Here is a 23,207-nt window from a genome sequence, read left to right as displayed (position 1 = left end):
TATGAATCTCCAAATGCACTGTTTCATAACTGCCTTCATTTTACCAGAGCAAAACAAAGTCTGTTCAGATGTTCTGGTGCTCTGATGCTCTCACTTAATGAAATGGAAAGTACATTGTATTTTCAGAAATTGCAGTATGTTTCAGGCTGATTCAGATGCACTCCAAAAATTCTGTGCATCCTTACATATGTTTCATCCTTCTTATACAACAGTTCAAATATATTATTAAAAGCAAAATGCTCTATATGTCTGTTCAGATTCATTGCTTTCTATTTCTTCCAGTTCAGTGTTTCATTGGCAAAGCTGAAGGGTATTCATGTCTGAACAGAGTATGCAAAGAGGAACCCAAGTGGTTGCTTTTAAAAGCTGCTTTCCTTTATGTGTATGAAACCTAGAGAAGGGCTATGTTATTCAGCCATTTTTATGCTTACTGAGCAGTGTGTTATTACAAAAGCATCGGTGAGAAAATTGCATTGCTTTTTGCAGCCACACATCTTGCTGTTTTTGGATATCAGCAGTGTAGTTGGGTTGTCCCAGTGCCTGGATGAATTATTCAGGCTCTTGACATCAGAAGTTTCTGTGCGTGGATTGGCTGGTGCTGGGTTAATAAAATCTTTCCTCAGGAAAACAGTGGAGAAGGATGATGGCAGTGAGACCAGCAGAGCTGCTGCTTCCAACACAGCTGGCTTTCTCTGGCTTTTGCATCTCTGCAAAAAAGCATAAGGATGATTTCAAGGTCTGCCTTCATAGGAATTCGATAAGAGCAGGTGGAGGGATTTGTGTAAGAGGCCTGCATTGCCAGTGAAGGAAAAAAAAAATTGTACTTGAAGAATTACTTCTGTCTGTATTCTAAAGAAACGCTGCACACTACACCAGACAGGAGCAGCAGCAGCAGCAGCAGTGCTTATGGCTCATTACAAAGGTGCTGGCAGCAGAAATGTTACATCGTTAAACCTGCTTCCTGGGTCCTTTCAGTACCGTCAGGGTAAGTGGTGTAATCAGGGTGCTGGCAGTCTTTGCAAGTGGGGAAGGCATAGCAAACAGTATGATACATGTGTCTTATGGTTATGGGTAAGCACTACTTCTGTAGAGAAGTAGTTAAACGAAAATAACATATTTTCTTCCAAGAAAATTTGTGAAATATATATATATATTTATTGCTAAATTTGTAAAATTGAGATGCTACTTGTGTTATTATCAGACATAGGTTACTTTAATTGGTACAACCCATGCCTTTTAAACCTATACAAATTAAATGCTAAAAAAAAAAAAGAGACAAGGTTATTAATATTTGCACTGGAGCTCATAAAGAATATGTTGTTCACATATATTCCCTTGAAGCAGATCCTTTTGCAATGATATTTCTGCTGTTCATTGATATGACCGAGACTGAGTGTTTACTGCTGCTAACCATTTGGATGCTGGGAGTTAGTTCTCTGATTTCCAGTTGCTGCCAGAATACAGCTTTTTCAACCAGCAGGATGTATTGTAACTGGAAATTAGGGAACTGGAGGTGAAAATCATTCTCTCATTCCTGTAATGAGAAGTTCAATTTCTGAAGGTGCAGTTCTTTTCTTTTGGTATGCCTTATCTGGATTTCTGGGGAATTTTAAGTTGCAGAGGTGTGAAGGAAGTCAGGACTGGACTGATCCTGTGCAGAGGCTCTCTCTCAGTCTCCATACCTACTCACCCAGAGTGCCATCCAAATGTACAAATAATTCCAGTAAAATGAATTGGGCTAACATCATTGCTTGTCGGAGCAGAGCTGATATTTACTGTACCTCACAAGGGAAACGTCTTGTTCATGGTTAAAACCATCCAGTGAGAAATCTGTTTTCCAGAATGTAGAAGCTCAGTAGTTTTTAACAGGTTTTATATTTCAGGTATCTTTATATGTTTGTGGTTTGTTTGTTGATGTTGTTTTGTTTTGTTCTTAAGTCATTAACATTTCTGTTTATTGAATAGGAGTTCAGATTTAATTATTTTCACATTAGTTGCCTATAAGTAGATTCTGAAAATTTGATGAATGTTTCCAAAATAGTGTACAAGAGCCTACCCAATGAAATCAAAGGAAAACAAAGAACGCAAAAATATCTTCTTAGACATGAAGTATGGTAATCTAGTAATAGATGCTAGAGATATGTCTTTTTCCCCCTGGTATTTCTTATCTGTGAGATAACGCTTCTTTGTAAAGAAAATATAGAATTAGTCATAATACACAAATATATTTCTAGAACTTTTACATGATCAGGGAGCAATTGTCCCACTTAAGGTAACATTTTGGCTGATAGATTTTGTGCAGTGATTTGTATCTTTTTGTACCCTCACTGTGGAGCAGCATTACATTAGTGTAAATGAAGGAGCTTAGTACGTATATTAGTTTCCATCTGTATGCTTTGAGACATGCATGTGTTCTTATACAGAGTAAATATTTAACTGGACTTTTATTTATTTGAATTTTCTGTAGGGGTATGAAGGTGCTCATTTAGAATTAATGATGATAGTGACACGAATTCTTTTTTCAGAGAAATAGCATTTCCTTCTACCTCCAAAAGGAAAAAATCCCAATAGAAATATGTAAATTCTATTTGTGTAAAAATTATTCCATGTGTCAAAACTGGTTTACCACAAGGAAGGTGAAGGGTTTCATGGACTGGTTACAGTGCTGTGATGCTTTTTTCTCCTAGCTGTGGAGCCATGGCCCTGGCTGCTGAAGTTAGAAGAGCTCATTTGAGAGCTATTTTTGCCTATGCAGCTGGCAACAGTCGGCTATCTGAGAATCAGTGGAACTCACTGTAAATCAGACAAGTTCTGCAAAACAGGACTGAGGGAGGTAGTATACATGTATGAACTATCTGAACTAACTGATGGCTTCTCCCTGGCATGGTCTCCCAGAGGACAAATAAGGCTGAAAGTCCAGTTTCACGTATTTAATTCAACATCATGAATATTTTCAGGTATACATTCTAATAATATTTTTTCTAAATCTTCTAAATTTGATCTTCCAAATTAAAGCAACTTGACTATTAGACATGGATTCTAATTGGGAGGTACAGTAGAAGTTCTAGGTGCTCAGAGTTTTTTCTTGGATAAATATAATATCAACTTTGAAGTTGAATTTATCTTGGCATTCAGACTTGAAATGGTGTCTTACTTTTCAATCACTCATTAAGACTTGAACTTTGCTGTGAAACTTCAAACAGTCAAATGTCAGAGTATTATTTTAAGACCTGAAGGTTTTAGTTATGGGTAGTTACAGACAAAATTATCTGAATTGTCTCAAGAAAATAAGAAAATAGTGACATTTCTGGCAAATGCATGATGCATATAATAGAATATTATTCTTCCATTATATAAATCCCAAAATATTCAGCAATATCTAAACTTTTTTTTTTTTTTTTTTTTCTTTCCTCAGATGAGCAAGAGTCAGTGCAGAAAAGGACTTTTACAAAATGGATCAATTCTCATCTGGCTAAGGTAATGTATGGCTTTGAAAAAACATATAATACTTTTTAATCAAACCTTTTTATTTCTACATATACAGGCTCTGGAGTATACAATATGTCAGATTTGGCTGAGCAGAATAGCATAAACTTGAAAAGTGATCCACATCACCTGTACACAATCTGATTCAGTATGGTAGTGATTGAGCCAGCTACATCTATAGGCTCAGCTCCTTTTGCCAAAACTAAGGTCTGAAAGGTAACACATTAGCAGCTATTCCAGCCAGAGGAAAGATTTGAAACTGTTATTTATTTATTTTTTTTTGTATGAAGTAGAAAAATTAACATTATTATATACAGTGTACTTCAATAAAACTGAGTCAGTTTTGTAGTTTGATAGAGGCATCCTGGACTGGCTGCAAATATAAATAGTGTTTTTTGAATCCATTGCCAAAATCATTATCTGATACATCTTAGGATATATCATGAAGTTATTTTTGCTTCCTCTTGCCACAACCTAAAACTCAATTTCTGGTGTTAGCACATGAACAAAGGGAGTGATTTGCACACAATTTTAAAATATTGTTACAACTGATATCAGTTTTATCTGACAACTTGAACAGTAAGATTTAATTTGACATTTGCCATAGTTTTCTCACAGCACAGCTCCGCCTGTAGTTATCCATCAGTCCAGTTGATTAAAATATCTAAAAGTGTTCTAAAATTATGAACATGAATGAGTTTGAAAGTTGAGCATGGAACAGATAAAATTGTGTTGTTTTACCTTCTGTATATGGAATTGGCAGATAATGCCCAAAAATAATAATAATAATAGTATGGTTAAGATTGACTGTTAGATATATGTATATGTTGTTAATTATACATACGTGTATGTGTAATGATAATTACTAGTAGTAACTATCTAATCCTTGGGAGGAGACAAAGTAATGGCAGCTCAAATAAGGTATTTTGTTCTGGTTTGACAGTTGTAAAATCAACCTTTACTATACCAAACTGACTGGGCAATGAGACCTCAGATAGACCTTTTGACTTTTCTTTATCTGTATGTGAATTTCTTTAAAGTCTGTGATATTGTAAAGGTGGATCAAATACTCACATTCAAACAAAGCAATAAACCAGCCACAACCCTTGCATTTAACAACCTGAGCTATTGTGTAGTATTTAGTCTGTGTTAATTCACCCTTTAACAGGAAAGTTGTTTCTGTCATATTTTCATTGATAACTGTCAGCAAGTTTGCCTCACTGCCTAAGCCGGATTTATAAATGATATATTTTGTTTTGCTTCTCATTTATGCTATTATACTGCTACAAGAGAAACACTGTTTTTATATTACAGAGGTTAGAGTCAAAAGAGGAACAGTGACCCATGCCTTTCAAATGTTTATATTTTTGAAGTTTAATCTTTTAAGTCTTTGTTGGTCATGTTTTTGGAAAGTGTGGAAATGTGTTTCCTGCATTCTTTACAGCTGTAGAAAGTACGAATGGGTCTGTGAAACACACAAGCTTTCTTCAAATTCACGTTCCATATTGTAACCTAGAAATTCAATATTTAGGTTATTGATAAAAGATCATTGTAATTCTTATTATTTAAAATGACAGTGAAAGCTGTAACATCTCCATTGTCTGGAGGCTCTTGAAATGTGTTAGGAAAAAATCTTGGAAGTAGACCCACTAATAGACAGAATTCTCTGCACTCATGTTTGAACACAGTAAAACGTGGAGCACCACAAAAATCATTACCTAATGAGAACTAACATGAAATGCTGGCCTTGCACTGATTGCTGAAAAACAACAGTGCATGATGAACTGTCAAGAGACAGAAAAATTCTTCCTGGTCTGAAAAAAAGGAGATGTCACCCCTGCAGATCACCCCAATTTATGTCCATATGACTCTCAAACACATACCAGTTAGAAAACGCATACCAGCCTTTTAATTGCCCCATCAACAATGTTTTTTATCGGGAGATGTAAAGGCTAAGAAAACTTGAGATCACAAGGAAATTGTGCTTTCAACAGCTTTGTTCCAAAGCTTTCACTATTTGCCATGTTTCTTTTACCTGTGAGAATAACACAGTTGCCTGAAATAAATAATGTTGCAGGCTTTGGTGGAGAATAGGGCTTACTTACTAAAGATAGTAAGTTTTGGCTACTGTAGGTCTACTACTTTACCCAAAGTGTTTGTACTGTACACACTTTTAGGACTTGTCGTAACTTGCCATCTATATGAATTAGCAGCTTGTTTATTGAAACTAAAGGATTAAAAGTTCATTGTTTTTAGATACTGATAGATAGTTTTGACTGATAATATTATGAATAAAATATTATTTGTATGGTTGCTAGTGTATGAAAATTCTGAGGCTAAAACCAAGATGTCTAATGGTATTTAATTATTTAGTAACTCAGTTTATTCTAAATCATCTTGTTTTCACTTCTTGTGCACGCTAATTCTGAAATACAGTCACTCCTGGTATTGTTGATCCAAAGCCTGATTGATTTTTTATTTGTTTATTTATATACTTTAGTCTTCAGACAGGTAGTATAATACAGCTTCATTCTGGGGCAGCTTTTAGCCCTATAGGCTATATGTGGGGGACTATAAGGGATACATCTAGAATACATGTGACACATATATGACACATATAGATTATATGTGTCCCTTAGCAAGTTCTAGCTGTTTGAACTTGTTCCATAATTCTGACTCAGAAAACAGAAATTATCTCTGCTCCCCAGTTCCAGAAGTTAAGGACAAAGCTGCCAGATAAACACGGTCTCTCTGTCCTCTGGTTGTCATTTTTAATACTTTTGCATCTCTGCAAGTGTAATGACAATGGAGATACACATATGTCACAGGACTACAACACTCATGTTTTCTAGCTGCATGTTACTATTTCATACAATTCATTTAAGCTTCCCAAATTAGACCTCCCTCCTCCTCTCAGTCTCGACCTTCAAATCCATAGAAATAATTTGTTTGCTTCTCAGCATATTTTGAGGAATCTTTCCAAAGGAAAAGTTTTAAATAGAGGGCAATATTACACCAAACATGTAATACAAACAAACAACAACAACAAAATACTCAATCGCATCCATTCTGAACAGCAATTACTCTAATTTCCTTTCAATGCTTATCCTGATATTTTTTGTTTGGATAGCAGATTAGTAAAGAAGAAAAAGCAAAACAAGCTTCTTTGAAAAACAGCAGAGGTATATGGCTTTTATTACCTTTGTCATTTTCAGTGAAATTTTTGGAAAACAGCAGTTTTAAAACTTTTGAACACAGAGAGTAAATTGTTTTAACCCAATCAAATAACGTCTTGTATAGGCATAACTTCAGTATTTGTGCTCATGAAAGTATTGTTGTAAACTCACTGAAAAGAGCAAACAACAAATATATATTGAAAAAAAAAAAAAGTATTTGTTTTCTATTTCTATTAAAAAGGTGCACATATCAAGAAACAAAAGAAAGTAATGAATATCAAATCAAAATAAAACAAAGAATGGATAAATATGTCTACATTATGCAAATACAATGCTCTCATAATACTGAATTAAATCTGGATATTAAACCTTACATTAAGGCTTTAGAAACTGCGAAAGCTCTATAGCATTGTTTTATAGAACAAAGAAAGGAAGAAAAAGAAATGGATATAGGAAGTTTTATAACTCTCCCACGCAAGTCTGTCAGCTGTGCTAATTTGTGCTTCGAATGTAACTTGGTCTTCATACAAGAGCCACATCATTTTTATGAGTAAACTAAGTAGTTCTCTGTCTTTTTCAAATGGGAAAACGAAGGCTTCTAATTGTCTTAGTGACTGACACAAGAAAAACTTTAAGCTAAGTCCATCTTGTCTTCATGATGAGGAAAATCTGACTGGAAGTTTTTTGCTTCAACAGTCACTGCATGTAATCACTAGTATTGCATGTAACTCTAATATTAAACCAATAAGGAATGCTAAATTAATTTGTGTGAAAAAATTAGTCATGTAAAACCTAGGGCCTGATCCCACAGACTTTCGTCATAAAAATAGTCATTAATGGCAAGAAACATGAAAAACAGTGTGCTTAAGTATTTATGAATTAAACTGGGGCAGAGGGGTGGGGTGGGCCAGCTACTACAGAGTGACTGAAATTTCACATTCTCCTTCCTGTACTCACGTGTATTTCCCTGTCTAGACAAATTCAGTAGTTAAACAGATTTTTTCCTGAAATGAAATGAATGAAATGGTGTTGGAACAAAACAGTGACGCTTAGCAAGGGAGACTCTTTATCAGGGAGTGTACTGAAAGGGCAAAGGATTATTGGTTTTAAACCAAAAAAGGGTAGATTTAGATTAGACAAAAGGAAGAAATTCTTCACAATGCGAGTGGTGAGACACTAGAACAGGTTGCCCAAAGAAGCTGTGGATGCCCTATCCCTGGAGGTGTTCAAGGCCATGTTGGATGGGGTTTTGAGGAACCTGATCTAGTGGGAGGTGTCCCCGCTCATGGAAGGGGGCTTGGAAGTAGATGATCTTTGAGGTCGCTTCCTACCCGAACCATTCCATCATTCCTTTGATATATCATTATATGATATATATAACATACGTTATATATATATTATATATATATATATAATATATATATAACGTATGTTATATATATATTATATCATATATATCGTTATCTGAATATTTGTTGGTTCCATATTTGAGGTTTGGATTTTTCAAAACTTAGTTTACTGTGTCAGAGGAGGAATGTCTAGACATTGTAGGATTATCATATATCTCTTTTTGTGAGGCTTGTCAGTCAAATGCTTTTTGTATGTACTGATGTTCTTTAAATCATTCATAATATTTCCTGAACACTGCAGCAAAGGAGATCAGCTTGGAAGAGCAAATAGTCTAAGCAAACCTTTTCCTCATGGATTGCCATTAGTGATCAATTCTAAATACAGATATTTAAATAAAAAATTAGTCCTGGGAAAGATGGTTCATTAGCCTTTAAAATTAATTCCATGTTAATTCTTATTCCTTCTACAGACCACATGAAATTTGTACTGAGTATGCTTCTCTCCTTGTGATGTGACTGTTCTTAAATGTCAATATCACTATAAACTAACTCCTGTGATTGCATATATTGCAATAAATGTGTTGAAAGAGTACATGTGATAAAGTTTATAGAATATCATCAGTATTGTTTTGCTGTTTTGCTTTCCTGGAGAAGCTTATGGAAAGCCAATATCAAGTACTAAGGCATATGAAATATTAGTGGAGACATGATAAGTTGTAGATTTAATGTATGCTTGCTCATCAAAGTATATTCTGAATAAATAAATAAATAAATAAAACAGATTTTATCTGAATAGAGTTCTAAAACAAAGAAACAAAGCTTTCTTCTCTGGAGGATAAGTAAGCAATATACATCTTTAATTTCTCATTTTATTTCATTTGCCATTATACATACATCCAAGGACTAAGTCTTTATTCATTTCAACAGAAGTGTTAATTTCAGTAGAGGGTCTGTCTCTGTAAAATATTATGTAGCTTGAGCAACACTGTTCAATGGTTGATGTAAACAGATAAATGTTTATGAAATCAATATCAGCTACTGTATATCTTACTTGTTTGTATTGGCATGGGGAATCAGATCGGCTTACGTGGAATACTTATGTTAAACAGGAATCTATTCTTCTATCTATGTCATTAAAAAGATGACTCATTCCATACTTTTGAGAGAAACTGGAGTCATAATAATAGGGTGGCTCAAGCACAAATTATTTAAAAAAAAAAAAAAGTTTATGAAATACATTAGGGGTCTTATCTTCTTGTAACGAGGTGTTCTTCAGGATAGTGAAATATATTTTAAATTGTATTTTGCAAAAGCTTGTTTGTCAATATATATAAGTAATTTTCCATATAAAAGGAATCTCATATAGAAGACCAGGTGACATGGCTGTTGTACCTGCCTTTCATTCATTGTTTTATTAGTATTATATTACATGGTGTGTGTTCCTAACACTGGCAGTGATGGCAACTATAAAAACCTCATAGCCACAAAAAGTAGATTTCAGTCTACTGATTTTTGGCTAATTTTTATGATTTTCATGCTTCAGAGAAGTCAGCATTACAGACTGATGTAAATCATTTGACTGTTTCTTTTTTTCTTCTAATTTTTAATGCTTTCTCATACTTCCCTTTGTTTTCCCCAGACTAATATTTGATTCACATCAAAAGTAGAATACTTTAGGTGCTAGTTTGCTTCAGTGATGCCTCCAGTGGTACTTTCACTGCTTTACCTTAGAACTACGTGTATGCCTAAGTTACAAATTCAGTTTTTCTAACTACTGTCAGTGAGGAGTGACCAGTGAAGGGTGGTTCAGAGCAAGAGTTTGACACAGATGATCAGAGGATGTGTTTACAGTGTGAAGCTATGCACTATGGGAACCTCCCTTGTTTTGCATATGAATGCCATATGACTTCTGACTTCATGTTTTGATAAGACAAATTCTGGAGCATACCCTGAATTTTGAGAGTAAGGATACCAAAACATTCAGTATGGAAGGGAGCTGTGGTGCTCTCAGCAGATCATCTGACACATGTTATGGGCACCAGGTGTATGGGGCACCGCATATCTCACCCTTCAATCTAAATGTATCCTAAATCATCCTCTGTAAGAAGTTCCCCCTCTTTCTTACTGTAGACTGAGCTTCAAGTGACAAACCTCACTACTGGGGCATTTATTTATGTGGTGAATCTTTTCAAGCATTTAGCACTTGTTGGATTAGAATGGCAGCTGCTTGTCTTTATTGCTGAATTATTTTAGTACATACATGTAGTTCTTCACTGTTACATCATGCAGTAACACTGATAAAGCCATAGCTGCTTCAAACTCCAAACAGGAAATGGTAACACAGAAGGTGAGGAAAATTAATTGTATTTATGTCAACTGCCTGTAATGCAAGACTGTGACGAATTAATCTCCAGTAACTTGGTTGCCCCATTGATTTATTTGTCACTATATTAAGGAAGAACATTATCCATTATATTGTGCATTGCTAAGGAAGCAAAAAGAATAATGATTACATTTACTTTTGTAATGAGATATAATACTGCTGTGTTTGTTATACATGAGAGAATGAACTCTTTTATTATTGGGCTATCAGAGCATGTAAAATCTCAGATGAGGTTTACTTTCAGCAAAGGGGTTCTTTTTTCCATTTTATGCCAAAATTATGTCTCAGTGAAATATTAGTTAATTCAAACTATGTGATGAATGTGGGGAGTTCTGATTTTGTGAAGTACAGATTTTTGCTTTCTCCTGATTTGCTATTGCATTTTTTATGTTTTCAAGAGCAGTGTTTTCTTTCTTAGGTTCATCTTTTTAAATGTATGTTTCTATAGAACAGAAATCAGATCAAGTTTTTGTACAATATATTATTTTATTTTTTTTGGAAGTACCCCATACGTATATTATTTAATACAAGCTAATTTCAATAATTTTGTAGTTTAATCATCTTTTCAGTCAGTTATCAGATATGACTATTTTCATTATGTGAATTTGCAGATATATGAATTCTGATAACCTCATGGAAGCTAGAAGGTATTTCTTTCATTTAGTTCAGCAGGGCAAAGTTTCACTTTAAATTTATTATTTCTAAGAGATATTTTGTGATCATTAAAGGGGCCATTCAAAGGGAACTGGACAGACTGGAGAAGCAGGCCCATGCAAACCACATTGGGTTAAAGTCCAAGTGCAAATTGCTGCATTTGGGTTGGGGCAATCCCAGACAGGATTAGAGACTGGGAAAAGAATGAATTGAGAAAAATTCGGAGGAGAAAGAATTGGGGGTTCTGGCGGACAAAATGCTTGTCGTGATTCAGCAGCGTGCACTTGCAGCCCAGAAAGCCAACTGCATCCTGGGCTACATCCACAGAGGAGTGTCCAGCTGGTCTAGGGATGTGATTGTACCCCTCTGCTCTGCCCTTGTTAGGCCCCATTTGGAGTGCTGCATTCAGGTTTGGGGCCCCCAGCACAAGAAGAATATTGATCTGTTGGAACAGGTCCAGAGGAGGGTCACAAAGTTGCTCAGACGGCTGGAGTACCTCTCCTTTGAAGAAAGGCTGAGAGAGCTGGGGACATTCAGCCTGAAAAAAGAGAAGGCTTTGGGGAGATCCCATTTCTAAGGGGTCTTAGAAAAAAGATGGAGAATGACTCTTTACTCAGGTAGATAATGATAAGACAAGGGGGAATTATCTTTAAGTAAAAGATGATAGATTTAGTTTAGACATTAGGAGGAAATTCTTCACTGTAGGGGTAGTGAGGCACTGGAACAGATTGCCCAGAGATGTTGTGGACACTCCATCCCTGGAAGTGTTCAAGGCCACACTGGATGGGACCTTGTCCAGCCTGATCTAGTGGGTGACATCCCTACTTTTGGAGTTACATGATCTTTGAGGTCCCTTCCAACTCAAGCTGTTCTATAATTCTATAATTAAAGACCAGATGCTAGTTAGAGTCCACAAACTGACCTGTACTGAAGAAAGTAGAATACAATGTTATTGCCTTGTTAAAGACTCTTGAAACACCATCTGTTTATATATTTTTCAGTATTTTCATTTTTCTATTTGCAAATGTAAAGGCAAATGTTGAGCAATTTTTCTTAAGTAGAAAATGACAGTGTTAACAACACTGAATGGAGGTAGGATGTAATGTTCCTGAGCCTTTATAATATCTGGTCTTCTCACTTTTCAGCGCAATCCTCCCATGCTGGTCAATGATCTGTTTGAAGATATCAAAGATGGGGTAATGCTGATTGCCCTTTTGGAGGTTCTTTCAGGACAGAAACTGGTAAGAAGTTCCTCCCTTCTGAATGTAGAAGATAGTTACACTACTTCTCTAGAATATTATCTATTTTTTTTTCTATAGTTGAATACTTCAAAAAAAAATAATTAAAAAGAAAAAAAAAAAAAAAAAAGATTGCTACATAGCAAAATAAGTTTATTCACTGAGTTACCTGTCTGGTTACAAAGCAAAACCAAGATGATTACAGAGTGACATTCTCGATTTTATGCATTGTCTTTTAGTTTTGTCTTACTACTTCATAAAAATAGCTCTTTTATATTAGTCTTTACAATTCACCTTGGTGTTACTGTTATGACACACGAAAGGTCTAAAACTCAGGCCGATTCTATGTCTTGAAAAAATTATGACAGTCCTTTCTTGACTAATTCAGGGCTTTCAATCTGAGAAAATGTGAGCGTCTCATGTATCATGGGGTCTAATATTCATTTACCCTGACAGAGGCTCAGCTACTGTAAAGAACCTTAACTGATGCCAAAAGGCTTTCTCACAACCAAGTTATATAAGGAGGCTACAAGATTTACATAGCAAATAGGCTGTCTTTTGGGAACCAGGTTAGTGTTGTGTGTGTGATGGGAAGAGAAATGAAACATTTTCAGGCCAAGACTTCTCACATTTTCCAAACCAGCTCACTGGTATCACATCTGATAATAGGGTAACAGTCTTCCATCTGCCTTTATCTAGGTTCAGAGGTTACCTATTGCCCCACAGTCAGGCGATTTCCAAGTGACATTCTTTTGCTCTATTTTCATATGTCACTTCTGTTTCGATTGCAGGTGATGCACAAAATTAGTAGTAACTCAGATTGCAAGTGATTGTAATGTAAGATAGAAAGAAAGCCACTCCTTCAGGTGTATTTTTGCTCTGTTGAATTGTACCGATTTGTTTGTGTTCATGTGAAGTCTCCCTCTTGTGGCAAAACAGAGGTAGTGAAACAGAAAAAGAATTTTAATGAAGTTACCAGTTATATTCACATTCACTGGATCGTATCCTGCCTATATTTACTAGTAAAAACAATAGAAATTACAAAACCAGAATAATGTCTGGTTAATTTAAAAGCCATGTATAGTGGAATATTATATTCTGTAGTAACTTCAAAATAAATTTCAGAACATACAGCAAAAACATTTTAAAGTAATTTCTAACCTCATGAATAAAAATTTAAATGGCCATAGTTATATATTTTCATTGCAACATAAGATTTGGGGGGGAGGAGGGTGGCAAAATTCCTGTTTACAAAGGTAGAGACTATGATGTGTTCTTGGATTAATTCAAGAAATTGTATTTTATTTTTTAGCCTACCTTTCTTAAATTCAGCAAAATTATTTTTCAGTAAGGATTAGTGATTTTTTTTTTTTTAAGTCATCGGTGTATTAAGGAGAATTGATAAAAAATAAATAAACCTCTGCATAAAATGTCTTTACTGCAGACTGAATTTTAAAACTAACAACAACCTTGACTTCTCAGGCAAAATAATTTACTGAATGTTACCTTCTCTCAAATATATGTTAATAAACACAATTATTTTATTTTACATAACAAAAGTAATTTGCTGTTTTGGTGAGGTCTATAGACTGAAGTCTACAGTTTTAATCCTGGAGTTATTAAGACATCTACAATTATTTGATCATGTAATTTTGGTATTTATGTCCCTTATATCTGTCTGTCCTCTCTGTTGGTTTTATTTAAAAATGCAATTTGACTGTTTCAAGCAATGTTGTTCAGGTAAATCAGCCTGTACATATGTGTTCATAATGATCTTGAACTTAATTTTTTTCAGCAAAGTGGCATACATCTAATGAGTTTACACTGTTCTTTTTAAGCCGTGTGAGCAGGGACGTCAGCTGAAGAGAATTCACTGGGTTGCAAACATTGGCACAGCTCTTAAGTTTCTAGAAGGAAGACGGGTAGGTTTGGCAGCACAAAAGTTGCTGTAAAGTAAAAATGTCAAAATCCAACATTGGTATGTAGCAATCTATAGGGTAAAGTTGTGTTTTGTTTCTATTGTTGTTTGGTTGTTCTTTGTTTGTTTGTTGAATTAGAATCACCTTAGATGATCTCCTTCATTTTCTGTGGTCTTTGTCTCTTTCCTACTTTTCTGTTGCTGTTCTCAGCAGTTGAGAATGATCTTCAGTTCAGTAGACACTTAATTAAAAGAACAGATTTATGGACTTGACTACATCGTACATGTAAAACTCTACTCCCTGAAAGTATACACATGAGAACAGTGTGACTTTTTGTTCGCTTGGCAAGACCAGGTTAATCCACAGATTTATTCTCATAGTCACTTGATTGATTGATTCTGCAGCCACTTCAGAAATGTAGCAAACATTTTTAGAAATTTAACATATTTAGATAACACAGAGTGTTGTGATTGTTCAACTTGGAGAAGAGAAGGCTCTGGGGAGACCTTATAGCAGCCATCCAGTATTTAAAGGGAGCCTACAGGAAAGCTGGGGAAAGACTCTTTGTCAGGGAGTGTAGTGACAGGTTAAGGAGTAACAGTTTTAAACTAAGAGTGGGTAGATTTAAATTAGATATTTGGAAGACATTCTTCACAATGAGGGTGGTGAGGCACTGGCACAGGTTGCCCAGAGAAGTTGTAGATGCCCCATCCCTGGGAGTGCTGGATGGGGCTTTGAGCAACATGGTCTGGTGGAAGGCATCCCTGCCCTTGGCAGGGGGGTGGAATTGGATGATCTTTGAGGTTGCTTCCAATTCAAACCATTCTATGAAAACCTAAATGCTTAATGTATTCTAGGTATGAATATCAAATACAAACAATCTACTTTTTTTTTTTTTCTCACTTTCCTCTCTGTATGACACTGACATATCTTTTTTTTTTTTTTTAATCAGAATTACATTTACTTTCTTCTTTTAATGTCTGTATTTCAATTTATTTTTATTTTGTTGTTGTTGTTGTTGTTGTTGTTTTTTCCAATGCAACAATACAACAATGTAACACCCAATGATTTTTATTTCTTCATAGTACAATACATCAAGAGCTTTTGGACCTTGGCATTCTTTCAGTTTCTTTAACCCCATGGCGCTGTGACTTAATTATTTTTTTGTTATGTAGTAAACTATCTTTGCAGATTCCAGTAGAATTAAGTTTATCGTAAGATAACTTTTTTCTAGTGAAAAATATATATGACTATAGCAAAGACAAATATGTTCACAACGCACAATTCTGCTTTGACTCATGGCTCTGCTAGTTAATGTAATAGAGCTTGTTAATGCAAAGCATATCTGAATGCAGCCTCAGTATGGAGGCTTGAGTATAGTGAGAGCTTCCTGAATCATAGACAAGACTGGGGAGAATAATAACAATAATAATTGGGGAAAAAAAAAAAAAAAAAAAAAAAAAAAAGAGGAAATGTAGCAGGTGACCCAAAATTTGTATGATGTAGCAGTGCAGCAAGATAATTAACTCTGCTAAGTATCAAGATATATCACCAGGAATGGGACAGCATGGTTTTGCTTGCTGATCTGAGCATTTTTGTCTGGGCTTTCAGTTATTTCCGTATGCACTGTGTATTAGTATGCCAGATTTCCTTCTAGAGAGAAATGAAAATAAGCAGTTTTTAAGGTATATTAGTGTGTCTGCACACTGAATCCAGACTAAAGAATGCATCTATCCAGTCTGTCATCCTTTTCCTCCCAGAGGAGATGGGGATGCTGTGGGCTCAAGAAATGACTCTTCAGCATCTAAGTGCAGTCCTAGTTTTTACTCACAGGTGAATGAAGGGAGATGTATAAACGGCCGTCCGTGATGCCTTAGGGAGTGCTGGGGGTGTCCTACTACCATAAGTATTGTTTATTACACATATAATCAACTTCCTATTTTTGCAGTCCAGACTCCTGTTACACTGCAAAATGCAGTAGGCATTTGACAGATGTTCTCTGATCATCAGAGAACATCAGATGTTCTCTGAAGTTTTTCTACAACCTTGTTCCTTGAACAAGTATGCAGTGCATGAACAGTTTAGCTGCCCATATTTATATCAGGATTAATGGCAGACTATCTTAGTTTTGCTGAGGGAATGAAGGTTAGCATATTTCATTATTTTCTGACACTATTTAATATATTCAATTTCCTTGAGCATTACCTATATATTAATTTCTTTATACATACTCTGTCCCTTCCATGACTGGCTTTTCTCTAATGAGGTTATTTTAGGGTGATACCTTATTCAGACTATAGATGAAAATTTGGGAGTTAAGACTCATGGAACCTATTCCTGTTTCTTAACTTTAATTCTTAACATTAACTCTTAAATTCTCTTTATTTAGTCCATTCCACACCTATTAGTAATATATCTTGCATAATTTAAAATCTATTATGCATAGTATTTAATTTGCTTTCCTTATTAATTGTGCTATAAAATGTAGCCAAAAAAATGCTATTTTTACATTATAAAATTAAATGAATGCATTTACCTAATAATTAATCACTTAAAACTTATTTTTGTATCATCTTTTTCCATTTATTTTTCATGCAAGTCTGTGTACAGAGGATCTCCGGTTTGTATAATGGTTTTATAATTATAATTACGTAAGAATTCTTATTTTTTTTTTCCTTTTTTGTTTTTGTTGTTTTTTCTTCTTCTTCTTGTTTTTTAAATGTAATAAAATGTTATTTCTACAAGTAATAACATGCAGCAGCCCCTAAAAAATTTGTCTTTATCAATAGTTATTCTTGTTTAAAAAGTGAAATTGTATCATTCAGTTATATTTTTTATTAACAAACTTGTTATTTGGTTACGAAACTGTGTTAAAAGCGAAAAAACTATTTGAAATCTATTTTGTAATTGTTATCATTCCTTGTGTGTAGTAATAACACATTTTCTTTCCTAAATAGATTAAACTTGTCAATATAAACTCAACTGATATTGCTGATGGTAGACCTTCTATTGTGCTTGGCTTGGTGTGGACCATAATTTTATATTTTCAGGTACAACATTTTTTATACTTTAGTGTAGCTTGCTCAAGTAAGGGTCCAGGTCATCATTTCATATGAACTGCTGTGTTTCCAGTACCTCACTATATCTAAGTTTATAATTAGCTATTAGATACTGAATAAAGTAACAGTTTACTATAGGGGTGTTTCACACTGGTTAAAATAAGATACTTGTATTTGGAATGGACCTCAAATGGCTTTCCTTTATCACTAGAACATATTCTTCCACTCTCTCTGAAGAGTGAAAAAGAACAACAAAAGAAAAGTATAGAATCATGGATTCTTCATACAAGCACCTTTACCAGCCCTGGACGTGATTGTGCTGTATGACTAATTCCATTGTACATGATGTCAGACAGTAATTATGCATACAGAACATATGTAAACTTGCTGATTTCACTGGGAGATGCAAATACTTGTAAGGACAGTATTTAGCTTTAAATGATGTAGATGGAGACCAATCTTGCAGTGTCCTCAATAACTATTTCATGTTAAGGCCAAATTGTTGTCATCTTAATGTTCTTAAAAGAGAAAACTTACTGATTTTCATTTGATGAAAAGCATGATACAAATAACTGTCATACATCCTCACCAAGCAATACCAATGTACTTCGTTTCAGTACATTCTACTGAATGTACTGAATGTATTTCGTCACAAGGTATTTCTAAGCAGAGATTCAATTATATTTACACCAAAACAGTACAAAGGTAAATGAAGAACTATCCAGATGATCATCAAGGTCATTTCCTTTCTTTAATTGAACGAGTGGACTCTGAAATTAGTAGATTGTTTTAAAATTTCAATTCAAGCTAAATATAAACTATTGTCTCCTACTTGAATGATAATTTGTCATATTAGATAACTTGACACAGTTAAATATTGCTGTAGCTCTTTGTCAGGAAAGTCAATGATTGTTAGATTTTCTATACTTCAGAAATTAAGATCATCATCTGGTCATGTACATTAGAATTTTTGAAGCTACTTTAAAGTATAGTTAAACAATCTACAGCATGTTAATCACAGCTTCTGCTCAGCTTTGTTTTGTTAGTCCTATTACAATATTATCTAAGAGACTGATAAGAATTAAACTGATTATCTACAAACAGTCCATTAACATTTTTTTCACAGATTGAAGAGCTGACCAGCAACCTCCCACAGCTGCAATCATTGTCTAGCAGTACTTCTTCTGTGGAAAGTGTTGTCAGTTCAGAAACTGCAAGTCCCCCAAGCAAACGGAAGGTGGTAACCAAGGTCCAAGGAAGTGCCAGGAAGGCTTTACTGAAATGGATACAGTACACAGCAGCAAAGTAAGTAACCTACAAAATAATTAATTTAGTATCTTAAGTGTAAACTTTTTCTTCAGAATTTAAACTCTCTCTGTCAGGGACTGTCCTTTTGCTATCTTTTTATATAGCACCAGTCTGTGATCATATTATTTTAGATAATTGAGGCTGCTAAATGTTCCACCATTACAAAAAGCAAGTAATTAATAATAATTTGCATTAATTTTACAAGCAATCACATTTTATAGTCTCTGATTAATGAATGGGATTATCTCAACAGAATGAGGAACTGAAAGGGGAATTAAATATCTGAATGATGATGTATTAGTCTTACTGCCAAAACACTTGATGTTACAATGCAAGCCCCACACTGACAGCATTCCTTAGTGACAGAGCCTGTGAATTCTGCACTAAATTCAGGCACTTGCTGTTAAAAGAAGTGGTGGAAAATCAGAACATCCTTCCACAGTTTTAAGGCAAAGGATATATTACTGCAAAAATTGTCTGGAATTTTCATTCTTCTTAAACAAAGTTTATGCCAAGAAAGCCTAAATTTATTTCAGTTAGTTTTACTATTTGGTACAGTTATCCCAAGTTTTCTGTGCTTGTTAAAAGGCATGAAAAAAAGCATACATTAAATCAAAGAACCAATATTAATTTAGTTGCTTTCACTCTAAGAAAATAAAGATAAAAAGCATAAAAGAATAAAATGTTTGTTTGGTTTTTATTATTATTATTTTACTTAAGTAATCACTACTGTTTGAAGATATCAATCATGCAATAACGTAGATGGAAACAGTGAATTAAGGAACAATTCTCAGAGCAAAGAAATATAAAGACAAAGACTTTCCCCAGTTCTTTGATAAATAGGTAGAATACAGTAACTAAAAATGCCAAATCAGATTGTACTGAACTATTCCTATTGAATTGTTAGGAAGAGACAGGCTACTGAAAAGTGTCAGCTGCAACTTCCAGACATGTAAATAAGCAATACATAAACAAAGAGAGAGTTTCATAAATCAGTGAGGAAGAGTAGGTGAAATGTGTTGTAAGAAATCTAAAAGAAGGATAATGCACTTTGCCAAGCCCTTATTTACATTACAAGAGCTTTCCAAGTGCTCATCAAACGTTGTAGGAGTTTTTCAATGATTACGGTAATCTGTGAATGAAGCCTTCATCCAGAGTTACTGTTCTGTGACCTTCCCAATGACAAGACTACCTTCCTGTCCAGGTGTGTCTTCAAAGGAAGTTTGTGTGCTCAAACTAACTTAAAAACCAAACAAACAAAAAAGTCACTTTGCACCTCCTCATCATATACAAGAACCTCAGTGCACTTTAATTGTTCAAAATACCATTGGATTATGGCCGCTACTGAGCTTGCTGGTGAAAAATGTAGTATGTATATAACAATATCCTCTAGGATCTTCATATGCAGAAATGAATTTATGCAGTGTACAGATGGAGCTGTAGTCAACCTGACTAGCACTGTAGGAACAGCAGGTAGTTTAAGTCTAATTATGAGTAGCCACTGGTTGGAGCATCCTGTCTCCTCCCACATATCCTCTAGTCTTGATATTGAGATCCACTATTTTTTTCTTCATATTTCTTAGGCAAGTTGGAATTGAAATCAAAGACTTTGGACAAAGTTGGAGGAGTGGTGTTGCATTTCATTCCATTATTCATGCTATCCGTCCAGATTTAGTGGACATGGACAAAGTAAAGGGAAGATCAAATAGGGAAAATCTGGAAGAAGCCTTCATGCTTGCAGAAACAGAACTAGGAATTCCAAGGCTCCTTGATCCAGAAGGTACTTAATTCATTGCTTAAAAAAAAGTTTGGACTATTAGTATGAGTTAAATCAAATATGCTGATTAGATGGTGTTTAGAAGAAGTAGAATGGTGTTTAGATATTTAAGTATCATGTTGTGCCATTCAGATATAATTTAATTTACTATGTTCTGTACTCACATCTAGATGTTAATGTTGACAAGCCAGATGAAAAGTCTATCATGACATACGTAGCCCAGTTTTTGAAGTACTACCCTGATCTTCATCATACGGTGACTGATGTGCAGGAGAATGATGTAAGCTTCTCTTTCATACCTATGCAAATCAGTTTATTTTGTGTGTGTGTGTTATAAATACATTTTTTAGTTCTAAAAGTTTATTATATTTTCTTTTGATTAGCAGTTCAAATGAAAGCAAGAGGAGTAAGAAAAGTAAGAAAGATTAACTGAGAATAAAAGAACCTGTGTTGTAAATATTTACTAGTAGATGAAGAAAAGAGTGTGACAGTTCTGTGGAGATTTTCCTTTCAACAGTAGGAGACAAAAAAGAACAGAAACAGTTTTGATAAATGTTAACAAATGAATGGGTCCCAAAATCCTCTGAGAGCTTTTCAAGCATAACACCAATAAGATTGCAACAGTTCGTTACATGAGACAGTGCATCACTTCTTTTTGGTTTCTTCTGGGCAGGAAGAAACCAAATGAGATTTAATAAGAGCAAGTGTGGAGTCCTGCACCTGGGAAGGAACAACCCGAAGTATCAGTACAGGCTGGGGGACGACCTGTCCTCTCCTCTGGAGAGGAGCTCTGAGGAGAAGGACCTGGGGGTCCTGGTGGACGACAGGTTGACCATGAGCCAGCACTGTGCCCTTGTGGCCAAGAGGGCTAATGGGATCCTGGTGTGCATTAAAAGGAGCGTGGCCAGCAGGGCAAGGGAGGTGATCCTCACCCTCTACTCCGCCCTGGTCAGGCCTCACCCGGAGTACTGTGTCCAGTTCTGGGCTCCCCAGTACAAGAAAGACAGGGATCTCCTGGAAAGAGTCCAGTGGAGGGCCACAAAGATGATACAGGGCTTGGAGCATCTTCCCTATGAAGAAAGGCTGAGAGACCTGGGTCTGTTCAGCCTGGAGAAGACAAGACTGAGAGGGGATCTCCTCAGTGTATATAATTATCTGAGGGGTGGGGGACAGAAGGATGTAGCCAACCTCTTCTCAGTGGTTTGTGGGGATAGGACAAGGGGCAATGGCTGCAAGTTAGAGCACAGGAAGTTCCGCACTGACATGCGAAAGAACTTCTTCACGGTGAGGGTGACGGAGCATTGGAACAGGCTGCCTAGGGAGGTTGTGGAGTCTCCTTCTCTGGAGATATTCAAGGCCTGTCTGGACGCCTACCTGAGCAGCCTGCACAGAGGAACCTGCTTTGGCAGGGAGGTTGGACCCGATGATCTTTCAAGGTCCCTTCCAACCCCTACAGTTCTGTGATTCTGTGATTCTTTTTCTATCACACTGGATTTCTGGATAGAAACAAGAAATTGCTTAGTCTTTGGACTTTCAGACTTGGGAGGCAGTTATAATTTTTACACAGACTTCTTTATATTGCACTATGAAGTTAGACTAGACTATTCGCTTTAAGGAATCACTTTGTATTTTTTTTTTTTTTTTTTTTTTTTTTGTCTTGTTTGTGCTGTGAGTGCTATAGTGCATTAGTTTTGCACTAGAATATTTGTACTCAGTGATGCCAAGTGATTATGACTCACTTCCTAATCCTGATCATTTACTTCCTTCATGGCAAATGGAGGACACTGCTGAGACAATCTGCTCAGCCACAGCAAGAGAGAAAGAGACAGCACTTTTTGTCTGTGTTTCTTTGGATACCTTACAGACAGCAACAAAAGATCTTTGAAAGGAGTCAGTCTTCTTCCTTATGGCTATATGCAGCTTTATTAGGTGTGGCTAAGTCAGCTGTATCTTTGCTGTCTGATTCCAGTGACTGAGCACTGGCATTTCTCATTTTCCTTGCTGCAACATTGTGCTGAGGATGCAAATGTGCTTAAGACACAGCATTCCACTGAGTAGTGGATCTGCTGAGGGAGACTGAGTGAGCACCGAAGTCTCCCTCTGTGACCTGTGGCAGACTGAGGTAGTCCTGCTGTTTCCATACCATGGAAATGCAGCTCCTGCCACCGACAGACTCAGCCAAGTCTGCCACCTGTGCTGTGGCTGAGTTATGAACAAAAACCTCACCACCTTCTCCTGAGGTTTACACAGAGGTGGTGCAGGAGGATGCAGGACACCAGTCAAAAATAGCAATGGGACGCTACTTTTTTCCTGACACAAATTCTGCTAGACCATCTCTGGCAAAGTTCTCATCCCTGTCAATTACCTATGCCCACTCCATACCTCACTATCCAGTCCTGTCCACCATAACTTTTAATTTCCTCACTTCTCAGAACAAAATGATGACCACATGACATGTGATAACTTCATGGGAAGGAGATCTGTATGAAGCCCGTCCAGTAAGCAATGTGCATGAAGTCCAAAATCCCAAGTAGTTATTGGCCCTGAAACAGTAAGATGCATTGAAAAACAGCACTGGATAAATACAAGCTCTCAGGTGTCTAAACTTTTGGGAAATTTTAGTCTTCCATTACTATAAACCTTTTACATTTCTGTCATAGGGAAGAAGTTTATTTTTTTTCTCAGAGCTGCTTTGGTTATGACTTTTTTTGGTTATGACTTTTCAGAGAGGAAATTATCTGTCAACAGATAATCAAATTTCTTATAGTGAGAACTTGCCTTTTAAGATATTCGGTGACTTTTGGCAAACTATCATACAAAAATTCCAACAAATGTTGAGACCATAGTTTACATACTTC

General features: G+C 35.7%; 1 protein-coding gene across 1 annotated transcript in view; it reads left to right on the top strand.

The window, feature by feature from the left end:
• Nucleotides 1-707: 707 nt before the first annotated feature.
• The window catches only part of SYNE1 (spectrin repeat containing nuclear envelope protein 1), a 257,346-nt gene continuing 234,846 nt past the window's right edge, over nucleotides 708-23,207 (top strand). Inside the window, 9 exon segments of the mRNA XM_032185747.1 lie at nucleotides 708-985; nucleotides 3,416-3,477; nucleotides 12,194-12,289; nucleotides 14,125-14,208; nucleotides 16,805-16,825; nucleotides 17,163-17,255; nucleotides 18,391-18,569; nucleotides 20,156-20,352; nucleotides 20,520-20,629. Coding sequence (XP_032041638.1) covers nucleotides 907-985; nucleotides 3,416-3,477; nucleotides 12,194-12,289; nucleotides 14,125-14,208; nucleotides 16,805-16,825; nucleotides 17,163-17,255; nucleotides 18,391-18,569; nucleotides 20,156-20,352; nucleotides 20,520-20,629 — 921 coding nt within the window. The 5' untranslated portion in view covers nucleotides 708-906.

This window comes from Aythya fuligula, chromosome 3 (assembly GCF_009819795.1).
Source record: "Aythya fuligula isolate bAytFul2 chromosome 3, bAytFul2.pri, whole genome shotgun sequence".
NCBI classification, from domain to species: domain Eukaryota; kingdom Metazoa; phylum Chordata; class Aves; order Anseriformes; family Anatidae; genus Aythya; species Aythya fuligula.
This window is presented reverse-complemented; position numbering and strand designations above follow the sequence as displayed.